The following is a 19824-nucleotide window of genomic DNA, read 5'->3' on the forward strand; positions in this document are numbered from 1 at the left end:
GGTTTATTGTGCAGAAACTTGCTGTATTTACATTTATTGGGGATATTTGGCTGTAAAAGGGAAAAATTAGATTCCAGTAAAATTTGACTGTGTTGTGAGGGCTTACCCCTCCTCCAGTGGGGAACTTGGCTGACTCATTATAACTTAATCCCTCTTACCCCAGGGTTTGCTACAATAAGCAGGAATACTTATCAGTCAATACTCCATCCAACCAATTAAGATTACTTTTATTCGGTGTAATTATTGTAGTGCTTTAGTTCCAAGGCATACCTGTCTGGAGGCTTAAGGCTTGCCCCATCTGTCTTTAGCTTATTAAACAGAAACTCAATAAACTTGAGCAAGAATTGGATGAAATTAAAGCAGCTTCCATCACTTCACAGAATCATACCAATTTACCACCATTGCCTCAAAGATTAAAACTACCCAAGAATAGATGAGTCACAGTAGACTCAGGTAGACTAAGATGTGTGACACAAAAATAACCACCCTCACAATTGTTGGCCCTACAGAGTTCCTTTGCTCCATTAGTTAGAAACATAGAAACATAGAAAGATGACGGCAGAAAAGGGCCACAGCCCATCAAGTCTGCCCACTCTATTGACCCACCCCATTAAGTCTGAATGCTAATGACCTAGTTCCTTTACTCGACCCTCGTAGGGATCCCACGTGGATATCCCATTTATTCTTGAAGTCGAGCACGCTGGTGGCCTTGATCACCTGCACCGGAAGTCTGTTCCAGTGATCTACCACCCTTTCTGTGAAGAAATACTTCCTGGTGTCACCACTAAATTTTCCTCCTCTGAGTTTGAGCGGGTGCCCCCTTGTGACCGAGGGTCCCTTGGGAAAGAATATATCGTTTTCCACCTCGACACGACCCGTGACGTACTTAAATGTCTCAATCATGTCACCCCTTTCCCTGCGCTCCTCTAGGGTATAGAGCTGCAGTTTGCCCAGTCTTTCTTCGTATGAGAGACCCTTGAGCCCCGAGACCATCCTAGTGGCCATCCTCTGGACCGACTCAGCTCGAAGCACATCTTTCCGGTAATGTGGCCTCCAGAATTGCACACAGTATTCCAGATGGGGTCTCACCATGGTTCTATAGAGTGGCATAATGACTTCAGGTTTACGGCTGACGAAGCTTCTATTGATACATCCCATCATTTGCCTTGCCTTTGATGAGGCCTTCTCTACTTGTTTGGCAGCCTTCATGTCTGCACTGATGATTATGCCCAAGTCTCGTTCCTCTGAAGTCCTAGCTAGCGTTTCTCCATTCAAGGAGTATGTTCTGCATGGATTTCCTCTGCCGAGATGCATGACCTTACATTTTTTAGCGTTGAAGCCTAGCTGCCATGTCGAGGACCAGTTTTCTAACGTGATCAGATCTTGTGTCATACTATCCTGGAGGTTACTTTCACTTACTATGTTACACAGTTTGGCATCGTCGGCGAACAGTGCTACTTTACCCTGAAGCCCCCGGGTCAGGTCCCCTATGAATATGTTGAAAAGGGATGGTCCCAGGACTGAGCCCTGCGGCACTCCACTAGTCACCTCCGATGTCTCAGAGAGGGTGCCGTTGACCACCACCCTCTGAAGTCTTCCACTCAGCCAATCCCTGACCCATGCAGTTAGTTTCTCACCCAAACCCATCGATTTCATCATGTTTAATAGTCTACGGTGTGGGACACTGTCGAAAGCTTTACTGAAATCCAAGTACACTATGTCCAGAGACTCTCCCAGGTCTAGCTTTCCTGTCACCCAATCGAAGAAGCTTATAAGATTGGATTGGCATGACCTGCCTCTGGTGAATCCATGTTGACAGGGATCCCTTAGATTCCCTTCATCCATTATCGTGTCTAATTTACCTTTAAGTAGAGTTTCCATGAGTTTACACACTATTGATGTGAGACTCACTGGTCTGTAATTCGCAGCCTCTGCTCTGCAACCCTTTTTGTGCAGAGGAACGACATTAGCTGTTTTCCAGTCCAGGGGGACTCTCCCCATACTTAGGGAGAGATTGAAGAGCATGGCTAACGGTTCCGCCAGAACATCGCACAGCTCTCTGAGCACTCTTGGGTGCAAATTGTCCGGTCCCATGGCTTTGTTCACCTTGAGTCTTGAAAGTTCTCTGTAAACATCAGCTGGTGTGAACTCAAAATTCAGAAATGGGTCTTCCTTGCTTTCCTTTGCTTCCAGCTGTGGCCCTTGCCCTGGCGCCTCGCAGGTAAAGACTGAACAGAAGTAATCGTTCAGTAGTTTGGCTTTTTCAGAATCTGTTTCCACATAATTCCCGTCTGGCGTTCTAAGGCGTACTATCCCGTCTGCGTTCTTTTTCCTGTCGCTAATGTACCTGAAGAAGGTTTTGTCCCCTTTTTTAATGTTCTTCGCTAGTGTTTCTTCCATTCGAAGTTTGGCCTCCCTGACTGCTGTTTTGACCGCTGCAGACTTTGTCCTGTATTCAATGTTTGCTTCTTTTTCCCCCGTGCGTTTGTACAAGAGAAACGCTCTTTTCTTATCCTTGACGAGGTACGAGACCTCATCAGTGAACCATTGGGGTTTCTTTTTTCTTTGTTGTTTAGTTACTGATTTTATGTAGCGGATAGTTGCCTCATGAAGGGTTGATTTCAAGGTTGACCACATAACCTCCACATTATCCGTCACTTCTTGAACCTGAAGCGTCTGATGGACGAAGTCTCCCATGCGTGTGAAGTCAGTGCCCCGGAAATTGAGTACCCTTGTTTTTGTTTGTGTTCTAGGGAAGCCTTTCCTAAGGTTGAACCATACCATGTTATGGTCACTGGTGGCTAGCGGTTCTCCCACCGAGATCTCTGAGACGCTTTCCCCATTCGTAAGTACCAGGTCCAGGATGGCCTGGGACCTAGTGGGCTCTAATACCAATTGTTTGAGCCGTACTCCCTTCATGGACGTTAATATCCTCCTGCTATCATAAGTAGTCGCTGAGAGTGTGTTCCAATCTACATCAGGCATGTTAAAGTCTCCCAACAGAACAACGTCTCCCCGTAAGGTGATATTCTCAATGTCTTCAATTAATTCAATGTCCTTGTGCTCCGATTGTCTTGGAGGTCTGTACACCACACCAAGATACAGGCATTTTTCTCCGCCTCTGGCCAGGTTTACCCAGATGGATTCCCCAGTATACTTGATATCCGTGATTCTGATTGTTTTGATGTTTTCTTTGATGTAAAGTGCTACCCCTCCTCCTAACTTACCCTCTCTGTCTTGGCGAAGCAGGTTGTATCCTGGTATAGTTATATCCCACCCATGAGAGTCTGTGAACCATGTTTCTGAAATTGCTACTACGTCTAGGTCTGCATTAACTATTTCTGTTTCCAGTTCTAGAAATTTATTCCCTAGGCTGTGTGCGTTAACATACATAGCTCTCCACTCTTTTTGTTTACTAAGCTCATGCAGAGAGCCACCTATTTGAGTTAAAGTGTCTCCTAGCAATTCTTTTGCAGTAAGGGTACTTACCTTAGACTTAGAAGCGGAGTTTTGGTTCGCCACATCAGGATTGTTACTTACTGCTCTGGTGTAAAAGTGGGTACCCACCCCCGACTTACCTAGTTTAAAGCCTTTCGAAGTAGGTGGGCTAGTCGGTGTCCAAAGACGTTCTTACCTCTGTTGGTCAGGTGGAGTCCGTCTGGTCCCTGTAGTCCCTGTAGTGTCTCTCCGTGATTCAGGAATCCGAAGTTCATCTCCCGGCACCATCGTTGTAGCCACTCATTCGTCTTCAGGATACGTTCGTCCCTGTCCCTTCCTCTGCCCCTAACAGGAAGAATTGAAGAGAATACTACCTGTGCTCCTGTCTGCTTCAGCCTCTTTCCCAGAGCTCCGAAGTCTCTGGCTATGTCCTCCAGGGTGTTCTTGGCAGTGTCATTCGTTCCGACGTGGATGAGCAGCATGGGGAAGTAGTCCTGGGGCTAGTTTGTTATGATGCTCCAGAAAAAAGAACTGAGGTGGAACTAGAACCATCGACGATAGCTCAAAAAGTAAAACACCCCCGCAGCACGAAAAAAAAGCTCAAGCTCAGTCAGGAAAACCTTGGAATGCAGTTCAAGGAGCCCAAAATAGTGAAATGTTTTCTAGGATCCTCAGCTACCAAGAGTACCCAGCAAAAACTGACAATAATTAAAGAAGACACCAAGGATTTTAACAGTGATGTTGTTATCCACCTGAGAACAAATGACCTGGCCAACAATACCCAGTTTGGAGCACAGAAAGCTTTTCAGGAGCTGGGGGAAGGGTTTTAAGAGCAATCAAGATGATAAAGGGGATGGAACTCCTCTCGGATGAGGAAAGACTAAAACGGTTAGGGCTCTTCAGCTTGGAAAAGAGATGGCTGAGGGGAGATATGATTGAAGTCTATAAAATCCTGAGTGGAGTAGAACGGGTACAAGTGGATCGATTTTTCACTCCGTCAAAAATTACAAAGACTAGGGGACACTTGATGAAGTTACAGGGAAATACTTTTAAAACCAATAGGAGGAAAAAATTTTCACTCGGAGAATAGTTAAGCCGACCGTGAGACCGATATATCTTGCAAATAGCAGCGTCAGAAAAATCAGGCTGCTTCGGGGCCTTCTCTCTCCTGGGCGTTCCGTGTGGCGCGTTGCAGATTAAATCAACAGTAATGTGACAGAGGAACACCCGGGAGGGAGAAGAGTAGGCCGTGAAGCAGCCTGATTAGATTTTTGCCTATGCTGCCGTTTTCAAGGTATATTGGTCTCATGGTCGGCAGCGTTCTAATGGGAGGGAGAAATGGAAGTGTTGGTGGGGTTTCAGCTGCGCAAGGGGTGGGGATAGAAAGATGCTGCACGGTGGGGGGGGGGGTGATGGGAGGAAAGGAGGGATTGTAGTTAATTCCAGACATGCAGGGCAGTTAGATGAAAGGAGCAAAGTCTGGAATTAGCAGTGGAGGAGATGGTTACAGCTAAGAGCAGCTAAGGCAGTGGCTGTAGCCAGAAGGATGCTGGGCTGTATAGAAAGAGGCACAACTTGCAGAAGAAAGGAGGTATTGATGCCCCTGTACAGGTCATTAGTGAGACCCCCCACCTGGAGTACTGTGTTCAGTTTTAGAGGCCATATCTGGCTAAGGATATGAAAAGATTTGAAATGGTCCAGAGAAAAGCAATGAAAATGGTATGGGGCTTGCACAAAAAGAAGTACAAGTAAAGATTGGAAGATCTGAATATGTATACTCTAGAGGAGAGGAGGGACTGGGAAGATATGATACCGATGAAAGGTATTAATATAGAAACAAATTTTTTCAGAGAAAGGAAAATGGTAAAACTAAGAGGGCATGAATTGAGGTTGCAGGGTGGCAGACTTAGAAGTAATGTTAGAAAATTATTTTTCACGGAGAGGGTAATAGATGCCTGGAATGCCCTCTCAAGGGAGGTGGTAGAGATGAACATGGTTTCAGAATTTTAAAAAGTGTGGGATGAACACAGATAATCTTTAATTAGAAAATGAATGGTATAAAACAAACTAAGGCTGGTACTGGGTAATCCAGCAGTCTGTGTACCATATATGGTGATTTGGTTTAGGATGAGCTGGTGGAGGGCTCCAGGGACAAGATGGTTAGGATAGGCTGGAGTGGGCTTGAATGGCAACTCCAGCAGTAGGAACCTAAAGGCAGTACCGGTGCATCTGGGGAGGGGCCTAAGGCTCTGATTGGTCCAGACACAGTAGGCCCCACCCATAGGAGGGGTCTTAAACAACCTTGGCCAATCAGAGCTTTAGGCCCCTCCCCAGTGCATCCCTCTATAGTTCCCTACCCTATCCGCCTCATAATTCCTCTTGTAAGTCCCTTCTACTCCCCCTAAAAAAAAGACAATTTATGTGAATCATGTAATTTTTATTTTGTTTCATTAGCCACAGTCAAAACATATGCCACAAGATGCACTTTTCAGTGCTGACACTGTACCGGCACCCCTGGACCAGTCGCTAATTTTTTTTGCCAAAAGCCAACGTTGTTCTTGGAGAATGACTCAGTGATGTTGAAGAATCCACCGGAGTGCTCATTTAAATATTGAAGAGCCTATTTGCATGGCAGTGTCAGAGACTGCTAGAAAGCTCACAAAAGAACGCGATAAGCTGTTTTGATAATCCACCGCTAAATGCGTGCAGGCTAAACCGGCTGGAACCAGTTTAGTGAACACGTTAAAGGCAACCTTAAGTTTTGAGAATCTGGCCCTGGGTCATTTCTACCTTCATAAAGATGCCCTCTGATATTCTGCTTCTCCACCACCACCACTAAAAAAAAAAAAAAATCCTTGATGGATGTAGACCCCCCTCAACCCTAGATATATTCCCCAGGACCACTTCCCACTTATCTTTAAAAGGAGGCAGGAGGAATGCTGCCATCTTCCAAAGTGGTAGCAACTGACCCTGTGCAGCGCATCTTAGGATGCATCTCGATCTAAGCCACAATTTTCAGTTAAACTGTTGTACATCTTCCTTTCATTGCAGACTACTGTAAACTGTGGCAACTTCATTGCTGACTGTTGTAAATTGAAAATTGTTGTAATCTACTGTACCGTATTTTCACGCATATAACGCGCGCGTTATACGCGTTTTTACCTACCGCGCATACCCCTCGCGCGTTATACGCATGAGCGCGATATACAAAAATTTTTTTACATAGTTCCCACCCCGCCCGATGCCCGATTCACCCCCCCCAGCAGGACCGCTCGCACCCCCACCCCGAACGACCGCTCGCACGCGCTCCCACCCGCACCCGCATCCACGATCGGAGCAAGAGGGAGCCCAAGCCCTCTTGCCCGGCCGACTCCCCAACTCCCCGACAATATCGGGCCAGGAGGGAGCCCAAACCCTCCTGGCCACGGCGACCCCCTACCCCCACCCCGCACTACATTACGGGCAGGAGGGATCCCAGGCCCTCCTGCCCTCGACGCAAACCCCCCTCCCTCAAACGACCGCCACCCCCCCAAAAACCTCCGACCGCCCCCCCAGCCGACCCGCGACCCCCCTGGCCGACCCCCACGACACCCCCACCCCCCTTCCCCGTACCTTTGGTAGTTGGCCGGACAGACGGGAGCCAAACCCGCCTGTCCGGCAGGCAGCCAACGACGGAATGAGGCCGGATTGGCCCATCCGTCCCAAAGCTCCGCCTACTGGTGGGGCCTAAGGCGCGTGGGCCAATCAGAATAGGCCCTGGAGCCTTAGGTCCCACCTGGGGGCGCGGCCTGAGGCACATGGGCCCAACCCGACCCAGGCAGAATACCAATCTGAAGAGATCAAATTAAAATGTGGGCTCTACATGCAGCATTAATCTTTTATAGGCTTACCCAAAGGCTGAGATGCTGTTGTATAGTCAAAATAGTATTCACTGGGCAAATTACAACGCCAGATAGAGGGGGGCCACAGCCACGTGGTGAAAAGCACACCACAAGAAAAACAGCCTTGGTGAAAACTAAGCGGCAAGCATGCTCAGACCATTGCGCATGCTTACAGAGCTGGGAGCAGGGCAGGGCGGGCGAAAGGAGAGTCGGGACAGCGCACGGAGAGGCGGGGCAGTGCACGGAAAGTCAGGGCGGGTGAACGGAGAGTCGGGACAGCGCACGGAAAGTCAGGGCGGGTGAACGGAGAGTCGGGACAGCGCACGGAGAGGCGGGGCAGTGCACGGAAAGTCAGGGAGGGTGAACGGAGAGTCGGGACAGCGCACGGAGAGGCGGGGCAGTGCACGGAAAGTCAGGGAGGGTGAACGGATAGTTGGGACAGCGCACGGAGAGTCGGGGAGGCCGAAAGGAGAGTCGGGGTGGCCAGAGGAGAGTCGGGGCGGGCGAAAGGACAGTCGGGCTGCATGCGCGGTATACCCGTGAGCGCGGTATACAAAAGTTTTTGTACATAAAATCGTGGTTTCTGCGCGCTATACCCGTGTGCGCGTTTTACACGGGTGCGCGTTATCTGCGTGAAAATACGGTAAATCTGCTGGTAATTTGTTTGTAAATCTGCTTGTAACATGTTGTAAATAAGCTTGTCAATGCAGATCATTTGTTAATTGTTGTAAACCGCCTAGAACTCGATGGGCATGGCGGTATATAAGAATAAAGTTATTATTATTATTATTATATTATTATTATTGTGAGGTCAGTTCTCCAAAGAAAGGACCACTAGGGATATTTTGTGGTGGTGGGGGAAGGCTTAGAGATTGGAGATTATCATCTCTAGTGTGAGAGATCAGGGTTGAAGGTCCAAGGAGATTAAAGAATCAAAATAATAACAGGTAAAAATATCTTCACAGACACTACTGCAAAAAAATGAGCTAACCTGGTATTAAAAATTTCAAGCAAGGAAAACAGTTGCTGTATGCTCTTCTGGACTGAAATAAAAGATCTCAAATTTTTATACAACTGGCTCTGGTGGGAAGCTTTTTGTCCTGTCCCACTGTTTTTCTTGCTTGAACTTCTTTTGTGTGCCATCTACTTGTTGGACTCTCTGTGACGTTAAAAATTTCAAATAGTGTGCTCACCTTATGTTTTCTGCAACAGTTCTCTGCATCATGGCAGACTAGCTAATAGTCTCTTTACCATTGATTTTCATATGATGTTTACTGGTGTCTAACTTGAGGTTTTGCACAGGGTTAGCTTCTGCACAAAATCTTTTTCTGCATTGCATATCCAGAAAATTTTGCACACATGTTGTACTAACCACATGCTTGCATCTGTGCTAGCTTTCTGTATCAGCCCCAGAGGCAGGCTCTTGATGGTTCCTAAACTAAACTGTAGTATCTTTCTTTTTCTCACTGTAGGGCTAAAAGAACTGTTGCTGACTGGCTGTACCTGGTCCTCTGTCTCAGCTCTGTGCACTGCTTCATTCCCCTGCCTCAGGCTGTTGGATCTCCGCTGGGTGGAGGATGTGAAAGATTCTCACCTCAGGGAGCTCCTCTCACCTCCTGCTGATACTAAGCCAGGTAAGGGGAGACAGAGATAGACAGAGGGCGGAGGGAAGTTCAGGTTTTCTTGTTAGCATTGCAGTGCTTGAATGCACCCTCCTGTATTGTGTGTTAAGAGATGTACACGCCACCTCATCAGTCCCAAAGGATTGTCCCAAACTGGTTTATTTTATTTTTTTATTTATTTCTTCCATTTGTGCGTCAAAAATACCTATACAAGCTCTAGGCGACATTACAGAGGAAGGGGTTAGAAGAGGGTAGGGATGTCTATGGAGGGCAGGAAGGAGTGGAGAGGAGAGAAGCACGTCGAATATTTACAACAAATAAGAATACAATTAATAAAATGTAGTCTGCTATGGGGCCCTTTTATTAAGTTACGTTAAGAAATGGGCTGATTCCTTCCTTTATGCGAGCCTTTCCTATGCACTAAGCTCGTTTTATAGCATGTCCATCAACAAAGGTTGTATCCATTTCTTGAATATATGGCCTTATATTAACGTTAGCATTAGTACTGTATGTCCCCATATATAGACCGTGGCCTATATATGGGTTTTACAAACCTGTCTATGGGGCATGGCTTACTTAAATGGGGTGGCCTATCTAAAACTAAAAGTCATCCCCCCTCAGTACCTTTTTAAAATTCCCCTGAAATACGTCCCTCGCTGCTGGCTTCCTCCTCAAATCTTGCGGCAAGCGGTGCAGGGCAGTTGCAATCTTTTCAGCATCCAGCCTGGCCCCGCACCGCTTGCTGAATGGCCGCCGTTAGACTTCCTAATGCTATTGCAATACCCTGCATGGAGTTCCTGTTACGGCGACCAGTTACACTTTTTTACACAAGCTTAAGTTTATTTTAGTTGCGGTTTTACTCAATACCTTTCAAATTAGGGACCCCTGATGAAGGCGTTTTGACCGAAACACGGACTGTGTCAGGTTCCCTGGTTTGTTAAAAGGTGGTGATACTAACCGCAACATATATTTGTTTTACTAAACTTAGCCTGCATCTTGTACAGTTTTTCTTTGTTTGTGTTGAAGTGGAGATACTGTAAATAAAGGAGTTGAAGCAGAGATGCCGTAAATAAAACTGTTGGAGTGGAGATGTCATAAATAAGGAGTCAGAATCAGAAGGGTTTGTGTGCCGACTCTACAGCCCTGGTTTATATTTCTGGCTAGGTGGCAAGATACCTGATCTTGCTGCTGTCTCATGTTTCCCTGAGGGATGTGCAGTTTTTTTCATTAACATTCTTTTGATGATCTGTTTACTCCACGTCTGATATCTTTGTATTTTGCATAATACAGGTGGACAAGTATTTTTGTTTATCCCAGGACAAGCAGGCATGATATTCTCACATGTGGGTGACGTCATCTACGGAGCCCCGATGCGGAAGCATTTTCAAGCAAACTTGATTGAAGATTTAAGTTTGCTCTGCTGCTCCACGCATACGTGCCTTCCTGCTCCACTAGGGGGTGCATCCCCTCGTGGTCTCCAGTTCACTTAACTAGCAAAGAAGCCAACCTCGGGGAGGTGGGCGGGTTGTGAGAATATATGCCTGCTGTCCCTGGATAACACCTGTTACGGTAAGTAACTGTGCTTTATCCCAGGACAAGCAGGCATGATATTCTCACATGTGGGTGACCTCCAAGCTAACTGAAAAGGGATGGAGGGAAGTTGGCAATTTAAGCAAATAGATTTCGTAAAACCGATTGGCCGAACCGGCCATCGCTCCTGGACAGTGAGTCCAGACAGTAGTGGGAGGTGAAGGTATGAACCGAAGACCACGTGGCAGCCTTGCAGATTTCCTCAATAGGTGTGGACCTGAGGAACGCTACGGAGGCTGCCATCGCTCGGACCTTGTGTCCTGTTACTCGACCATGCAGCGTGAGACCAGCCTGAGCGTAGCAGAAGGAGATGCAGTCGGCCAACCAGTTGGACAAGGTGCGCTTAGAGACTGGGTGACCTAACCGGTTTGAGTAGAAGGACAAAAACAATTGTGGGACTTTCCGGTGTGACTGAGTACGTTGGAGGTAAAAGGCCAACGCTCTCTTACAGTCAAGAGTATGGAGCGCCACCTCTCCGGGGTGAGAGTGGGGCTTGGGAAAAAACACAGGCAAGACAATGGACTGATTGAGGTGAAAATCAGACACTACTTTAGGCAAGAACTTTGGATGGGTGCGGAGTACCACCTTGTGATGGAATATCGTGAAGGGTACTTCATCTGCTAGCCTAGAGATGACAACCTTTCTGGAAGATTCCCAACAAGAAGTCTTGTCCTGTGCTACTTTGATAGGTACATTTGACCTTGAACTAGACCATAATTGGATTTTGAGACTATATTTCAGATATAAGGATGCATTGTTTTTGGATCATCATATTTTTAGATTTCCTGATTTTTCTCCAGAGCTACACAGATGAGACATAAAGCTTTTTTGGCCCTGTGTCCATAGGTTATTCTTGGGGCAATTTTTTTCCTACAGTTTCCGTGTAAATGTTATATAAAATTTGAGGATAGTAATTGTTTTCTTTAACCCTAAACAATTGAAGAGTTTTATTGAGGGTAAGAAGACTCCATCTAATCTTTTGGTTACAGTAATTCCATCTGAAGGATAAGGTGTAATAGCAATTATCTACCTTCTGATATGATCAAATTTTCTCCTGACTGATTAAGATTTTTCTATCAAGGGTTGTTTTCTTATATATCCCTTGAATTCCCCAATTCTTGGGTGTTTTCTTTCTCCTTCCCTCTCCTATTTGCTTTATTGACGTCAATATTGTTCAAGTGCAATGTATGTAGTGGTCCTGAACACTAGGTCTTGTATCTGAACCAGCTAGTTGCATGCAGAAAACTGATTATTTTGGGGTATTTTTGCTCTGTGTTCTTTGGAGACACAGACTTTCATGGCACAAGTTTGCTGCTAGCGGGATCAGCTACCGACCACCCAACCCCCTCACCCAGAAATTCACTTCTCTGATGGAGATTGGAGAACTTCATTATGGTTGGATCACTACATACTGTATATACATTTAATCTAAACTGGGTGCAAGGCAAATTTAGAAAAGAAAAACAGAAGGCTAACTTTGAAACTTGCCAAAAAGTTGACACGTCACTATTTTGGACTAAAGCAGACTCAAGTAAAGACTATGGGGCATATAATCAAAAAAAACAACGTCCAAAAAACGGCCTCTGCCTCCCCCGGTGAGTCAGCGAGGTCTGCTATCTGCAAAGATTTAGGGTGGCGATCCACCACATTGGCCATAAGGTTGTCTAAGCCCTTACCAAATAGCATCTGCCTTTTAAAGGGCAGTCTGCTTAAAGTGGCTTTGAGGGCTGAATCGCCTGCCCATTGCCTGATCCAGAGCATCCTGTGAGCAGAAACAGCATACGACAACACTTTGCTCATGGCTGATGATAGAGCGTTTGCCACATAATCCATCCCTTCCAGCACCAGCTGGGGGTAGACGTCCTCCTCCTCAGTAGTACTCCGCCTTAACCTGGTGTTACAGGCATATGCCACAAACGAGGCTGCCGCTACAGCTGTGATCCCCAAAGCTAGTGTTTCAAGTTACCTCTTAAGAACCATGTCCATCTTGTGATCTTGTCCATTTATTAACATCATTCCTCCCTCACTAGGGAGGGAAGTGTGTTTAGTTACTTCAGCCACCTTGGAATCCACCTTCGGCTGACTAAACAGCTGCTGAAATTCCGGAGACATAAAGTAAAGTTTGGACATAGTTTATGCCACCTTAAGGGAGCCTTCCAGAGTCTCCCATTGCTCAGTAGCCAGCAAGGTGATGTCCGGATTTGTAAAACAAAAAGGTGGTCTGAACGTTTGTGTTGCTCATGACTAGATGGCTGCTGGGACTCCAACTTCATCTCCCTAAGCGCATCCGTAATAACAGGAAGGATGGTGGATGACTTGAAAAGCTACTGCACCAATGGATAATCTCCTGGTTGAGTGCAGCTATTGCATCCCGATTTCCGTTCCCTTACACGGAACCGGAATTCTCCAGGAAAGCAGCTGAGCCCTGGAACAATAAAGACATGGAGTCTGACCTCCAATCCTCCTAGTCCTGTTCCGCTTGGTCACTTAGGCTAGAAGCCAGCTTTCTCTGCAGTGGGGAGACCTCCAGAACAGGGATCTCTCCATGGAGAATCAAAAGGCAGCGCAGTGTGCCCCAGACCCGTCAAATATGCTTTCCACAGGAAATTCACAAACTTGGGGGGGTAGATTCTTGCACATGTGGCTCCATAGACTCCTGCAGGACTGTAGAGTGGCTTCTCTAGGGCTCCGCAGCATACACACACTTGTGTTTCGCGCCTTTGATGTTTGTAGTTTCCAGAAGGGATTTTCTCCCTACCACTCAGACCCCCTGCCGTTCCCCAGCCCTAGAGGACTTGGAGGAGGCTGAGCCTGAAGCTCCCACCCCTACCTCGTTTGTCTCACAGCACACGGATGTTCCTCAGCTGACCATCCAGTGCAAAACTAGTATTATATAGAGGCAGAACCGCCTGAGGAGTCTCTCAGTCGATTTTGAGTCAAATCAAGGAGTTTGGAGGCAACTGGCGGTTTAAGAAAAAAGATATTTTAAAATCCAAAATGGCAACTGCCAGCAAATTTGCACCAAAAGCAGCCCATGGGAGCTCCCCTAAAGTTAAAAAAATTCAGAGAAAGGGGTTTTGGAGGAGGGGGACCCTAGCTCTGGCACCAGAAATTCTTAAAAATGCCTTTTTCTGACCCCTCCCCCTCGATTTTCCCTATAAGGAATAATGGATTGTACTCACAGTGCTTTGTTGGTGCCTGCCTGTATCAGCTTTACTTCAGCCTAACTAAATGGAGAAGACTTTCTGCCCAAATCCTTGTTGTAATCAATCCACAATTGGAGATATTCGGGATGCCAGTCGAACAAACCCTGACTGAGGACTCCACCCCCACAAACTTCGCAGCATAACGGGGGAAGATTAAAAAGCAGCTGGCTCACTGAAACCCAATGGGATTTACACAGGGGCCCCACAAACTGCGCTCAAGCCTCTAATAAATCAGAAAGTGAGCTGGCTCCCAGGGGAACAGACTGCGAACCTCGAAGAAGCACAAAGTAGGTTGGTTCATCAGATATACCTGGCAGTTGCCCTGCACTGCATCCCACCCCTTTGGAGTCTTAAGTCCTCTCCCAGGCAGAGTAGCCCCAAATTCAGGGTCCTCTTGGCATCAAAGCCTCACGAAATGGAAGAAAAATGCCTGAAAATAATAATTTTAAAAAAAACCAAACAGTGCAGACCAGAACACGCCTTCTCAGTTGGCTTACCAAAGGAAAAACTGAAAAGAGCACAATAGTCCACTGGTAAAGGAGGGGCCTTAGGCATCTGGCTAATCAGGGACTTGGACCTCTTTCCAGGTGCATCCCAGGATGCACCAGGTAGGGAAAGGCCTGCCATTTTGAAGAAACGAGCTTGCCGGTTGGAGGGAGTAGACTCAGTCAAAAAACCAAAAAGAGAGGCAATATAACTCACACAGTACTAAGCTATTGAGTGACAAAAGAGAACATAAACAAACAAAAAGTCACTCCATATGTATTGAATCAGAAAAAAAATCTAAAAATGTTCTTCTTTACTGTTTTTAGGAACTGTGCTCAGAGACATGAAGGCTATAAAACCGCCTCACCACTCAATCATTGCATAGTTCAATACAGTGTCAGAAGAATGGTATATATCTCTCTAGTTGATTACGCAAAACCAAACAGGTTATAGCTTTATCATTTTGGGTATGAAACTCTAAAAAGAATAAAACTTAGCTTTAGAGAATCGGCGAGAGGGAGAATTAGAAGGCCTTGAGCATGCGCAGATGCATGCTCAAGGCCTAGAGAGGCAGGAAGATCTTCTAGCGGCACCGGCATGTCCTGTGGGATGCGTGCCGGTACCAGACCGGGGGGGGAGTAAGTTCAAGTTGTTCGAGCGGGGGGTGCCGGTTCGCGTGGGGGGGGGCAGCGCCGCTGGCCTCGGGGGGGGGGGGGGTGGAACGTATCAAAGCGAGTTTCCATTATTTCCCATGGGGAAACTTGCTTTGATATACGAGTATTTTGGTTTATGAGCATGCTTCTGGAACGAATTATGCTCATAAACCAAGGTTCCGCTGTATTTTTGTTATATGTATACTAAGGGCTCCTTTTACTAAGCAGCACTAGCGGTTTTAGCGTGCACTAGACACTGACGCCTCCATAGAGCTGGTGTTAGTTTTTTTCCACGTAGCGAGGGGGTTAGCACACGCTAATCTTCAGCATGTGCTAAAAACACTATCGCAGCTTAGTAAAAGGAGCCCTAAATGTTAATTTTATTGTTATTGCATTGGCTGCTCTGTTGCCTTTTTTATTACGATAATATCTCATGGCTGTATTTTTACACTGTACCAAGGTGATTATGCATGGAATGAATATAATAAAAACTGTGATTCTTGGGATGAAAGAATAACATTTTAAAAACATAGATGATATCTGACTATACTAAATTCAGTCTGAGCTCTGTGGTAGCTGCATTCAAGCTGTTATCATTCCTAAATATATTTGGGTGATTATTATATTACAAGAGTGCCTGGTTGTGAAGGGAGTTTGTATCACTGTTACTGAGGAGACATCTTAAAATTTGAATGTTGATTTTATATGTAAGGAATAAGAGGAAGTGTCCTAATTCGGCTCTGCTCTTAAGGGGGTTCCTAACATGGATCGGCTGTCTTTTTCTGGCACAGTGGTTCTGATGGTGTCTATCTTTTTTTCTTAGGTCAGCTGGATAGCCGAGGTCGGCTGCTCACTCTCTCAGACTTGCGATTGGCAGGTTTGAACCTCACCGACACTTCCCTGAGACTGCTGACCCGGCTTACGCCACACTTGACCCGTCTGGACCTCAGCCACTGCAGTAATATAGGCGATCAGTCTATAAATCTACTAACCGCTGCTAACTCCCCACTCCGGGAGTCACTGTCTGAACTCAACCTCTCTGGTATTTTTCTTGAAAAGGTTTCTGTTTGTCTTATCTGTGTTCTTGTTAGAAACCGTAGATTATGATCCTGGCTTCTGGACTCTCACAGAGCTGTGGGAAAAGCTGCAGAAATATTGCTTCTGCAATGGAATTTTTCTGGTCTCTGTAGAATTACCATTGGAGATTGAGGGAGGGGCAAGAACAGATTAAGTTTTTATCTTTGTTAATCTTCTTTCTTGTAAATCTACACTCCTGAGCAAGTGGATAGTCAATCCCTTCTTGCGAGATCTCTTGTAAGAAGCTTCATTCTCTTACTCAGGACTGCCTGCTGACTTCCAGTTGGTACAAAAGCAGACAGTCATACCTGTATAGGATACAGAAAAAGGAATGAATATGGGGATAATCCCCGAGAAAGAAGTCTGATCTGCTCATGTCAATCAAAACAGGTTCTGTAAACATTATAAACCATAAAATTGGAACAAGGAGATGCAGCCTGCACTAACAGTGAGGGGCACATTAGCAAAAGACCCCCAGGGCAAAGTGCACGATATTGGTAGATGTTAATCTTGGAAAGGCTGGTCAAAGAATCAGAATTCCAACTTACCAGTATTTATAGAGACAGAAAATTAGTGAATCAGCAACTCCCAGAGCGGCCCTCAGGAATAGAGTGTGGATTTACAAGAAAGAAGATTAGCGAACATAAGAACCTAATCTTTCCTTCTTGTACAATCCCACTCTATTCCTGGACAAGTGGGACGTAACAGAGCAGTCCTTCAAATTCAGGATGGGACTGATGAGCCTGCTTCAAGAACTGAAGATTCGAAGGCAGAATCCTGCTTGGCTGACACATCTATTCCCTAAAACTTTGTAAAGGAATGCAAGGAGGACTAAGTGACAGCTCTACATATTTCTTCTGGGGAAACCGCTGAAGATTCTGTTCACGAGAAACAACACCTCATGTAGAGTGAGCCTTTACCAAATGAGAAAGCCGCCATGCTAATCCATCTGGAAATGGTGGCTTTTGAAGCCTGTCTACCATTATGAGCTGCACCTACCAGCATGAACAGGTGATCGGACAGACAAAACTCATTCGTGACCTCGAAGTACCTCAGCAAAAGCCTGAGCACATCAAGGAGTGTTTTCCAAAACACAGACCGTATCGGGTCCTGTGGACTCGCACCTGAGAACCATTTTTATATTTTTACTTATTTTCATTTAGTATTGAATGCTACATTGAACTTTTTAAAAATAATGATCAGTTTTTACACCTTGTACATCGCATCTGCAGTTTTTCCTTTGTTTTCATCTTTCGACTTTGAGCTGCAGTTCATTTTGGATATTGTCTTTTGTTTTGTTTGTGCCTTCAATACCACACCACCTTCACTGGGGAGAGAAGTGTGCTTGGTGCCCTGCACCACCAAAGAGTCTACCTTTGCAGAAACAAAACGTTGATTAAAGGTCTCCACCATTGGATAGAGCTTGGACATGGCCTTGGCCACTCTCGACTTTCTGGTATCACCCAGTGATCCATAAGCAGTGGTCAGGAAAGGAGAAAGACACTGGCCTTGTGCTACTCATAAGAGAGCACTGCGCTATCGAAGACTGGCTAGCCTCCAATTTCAATTCCTGAAGGGATTCTGAAATAATCCCTATCAATGCGGAAGGTTTGAATAGTCTCCACACAGTGGAGATCTCCCTAAGTTCCGGAGATCTGGCTACTGAAGATCCATGATTGCAGCTAAATCCTCCACTGTGGAAGTACCTGTCTTAAAAAGCAAAGACATAAGAACATCATCTGGATCATCTGAGTTGTTTGTTGGTGGATTGTCCCCCAACTGCGCATGGCCCTGCTGCTGGGGGACCCACCAACAGAGACACCATGGTAGGCAGAATTGGCACATTTTTATGGGCTAGATGAGCCCGAAACAGCATATTAATAATTTCCGGGGGAAAACCTTTACTCTGAGTAGTAGCTGCCTCCTCTGAACCTTCTTGGAGATTTTAGAGTTTTTGTGGGCTTTAGGTGCTGAATTGCAGCTGCGTTTCGCCAGGGATGCACTTGCACTGCCCCCAGCCCAATTTTGGACTTTTTGGACAGTCCTTGGATGAACTGAGCATTAGAACCCCCAAAGGGGCAGGGAGGGCTAAAACCGATGTCACTCCCCCCTCCCATGCGCCACATGGTATGTGGAATATGGATGCTTTCCTGATAGCCATCCACTGCAAACAGGGGATGAATCCTAGGTATCCAACCACGAGGAGTCCATCTGACCTGTTTTCTTGCAAAACTGAAATGTTTTGAGGCAGGTAAAAGCTATTAATTCAAATTGGGAAAATCCAAGACTGCCGACACTGGAGTAATTTTTTTTGTGCTAAAATGGCCTGGGAAACCCACACTAAAAATAAAAAAAATTCCAGCAATTTTAGGATCTTTGGGGTGGGGGGACCTAGAACTAACCCCCAAACCACCCCAAAACCTGGATCTGGAGACCCCCAAAATCACAGGCTGACAGCCTGTTACTCACTATTCCATGCTGTGTGCTGGGAGTTGCATAGAAACATGAAAGCAGATAAAGGCCAAATGGCCCTTCTAGTCTGCCCATCCGCAGTAACCATTATCTCTTTCTCTCTCCGAGAGATCCCACATGCCTATACCAGGCCCTTTTGAATTCGGACACAGTCTCTGTCTCCACCACCTCTTCTGGGAGACTGTTCCATACATCTACCACACTTTCTGTAAAAAAGTATTTCCTTAGATTACTCCGGAGCCTATCACCTCTTAACTTCATCCTATGCCCTCTCATTGTAGAGTTTCCTTTCAAATGAAAGAGACTTGACTCATGAGCATTTACATTACATAGGTATTTAAACGTCTCTATCATATCTCCCCTCTCCCGCCTTTCCTCCAAAGTATACAGATTAAGATCTTTAAGTCTGTCCCCATACGCCTTATGATGAAGACTACATAACCATTTTAGTAACCTTCCTCTGGACCGACTCCATCCTTTTTATATCTTTTTGAAGGTGTGGCCTCCAGAATTGTACTAAATGTTCTAAATGAGGTCTCACCAAAGTCTTATACAGGGGTATCAATACCTCCTTTTTCCTACTGGCCATGCCTATCCCTGTGCAACCTTCTAGCTTTCACTTTCATCTTTTCAACCTATTTGGCCACCTTAAGATCATCACATACAGTCGCATCCAAGCCCCGCTCTTCTGTCGTGCACATAAGTTCTTCACCCTCTAAACTGTACCGTTCCCTTGGGTTTTTGCAGCCCAAATGCATGACCTTGCATTTCTTAGCATTAAATTTTAACTGGCAAATTTCAGACCATTCTTCCAGCTTCGCCAAGTCTTTCTTTATGTTTTTCACACTATCCGGTGTGTCTACTCTATTGCAGATTTTGGTATCATCCACAAAGAGGCAAATCTTACCCATCAACCCTTCAGCAATATCGTTTATAAAAATGTTAAAAAGAACAGGCCCAAGAACAGAACCAAAATGTCTTCTCTCCCCGTTTTACCGTGTTAGCTATTTTTTCTTCCATTTGCATCTTTGCTTTCCTGACTAAACGACCAGCCTCTCTTAACTTTTCCAGCTTACAGGGAGATTTGTCTCAACAAGCCTTGGAACCTGGACTGCCGGTCTTTTGACTGCCTCTTGCGCCCAGTGCCCTGGCTAGAGACCTCCACCTCACCCGGAAATGCCGCGCATACGAATGGGTGGAGGAATGCAGTTGGCCCCAATGCTAGATATACTGCCAAGGAGCTGCGCAGCCTGCAATCCAGCCCACTAGCGGACGAATCTGGAGTGAGCAACGCTCCCAAGGGACCAGTCCCTGAGCCCTGATCTGTGAATACAGGTTGTCCAGATGGGTGCACTGCAAAGCAGCCAACCCCTGCAAACAGACTTTGCCAGTAAAGTCT

At 46.0% G+C, this 19824-nt stretch overlaps 1 protein-coding gene across 8 annotated transcripts in view; it reads left to right on the top strand.

Annotated features, from left to right (window-relative positions):
• FBXL19 (F-box and leucine rich repeat protein 19) overlaps window positions 1–19824 on the top strand; it is a 192920-nt gene that overhangs the window by 167756 nt on the left and 5340 nt on the right. For all 8 annotated transcript variants that reach the window (XM_033945294.1, XM_033945289.1, XM_033945287.1 and 5 more), the window contains 2 exons: window positions 8792–8953; window positions 15700–15918. In XM_033945294.1, the coding sequence (XP_033801185.1) occupies window positions 8792–8953; window positions 15700–15918 (381 nt within the window). The remainder of the gene's footprint in view (window positions 1–8791; window positions 8954–15699; window positions 15919–19824) is intronic.

The sequence above is a fragment of the Geotrypetes seraphini genome, chromosome 5 (genome assembly GCF_902459505.1).
Source record: "Geotrypetes seraphini chromosome 5, aGeoSer1.1, whole genome shotgun sequence".
NCBI lineage: Eukaryota > Metazoa > Chordata > Amphibia > Gymnophiona > Dermophiidae > Geotrypetes > Geotrypetes seraphini.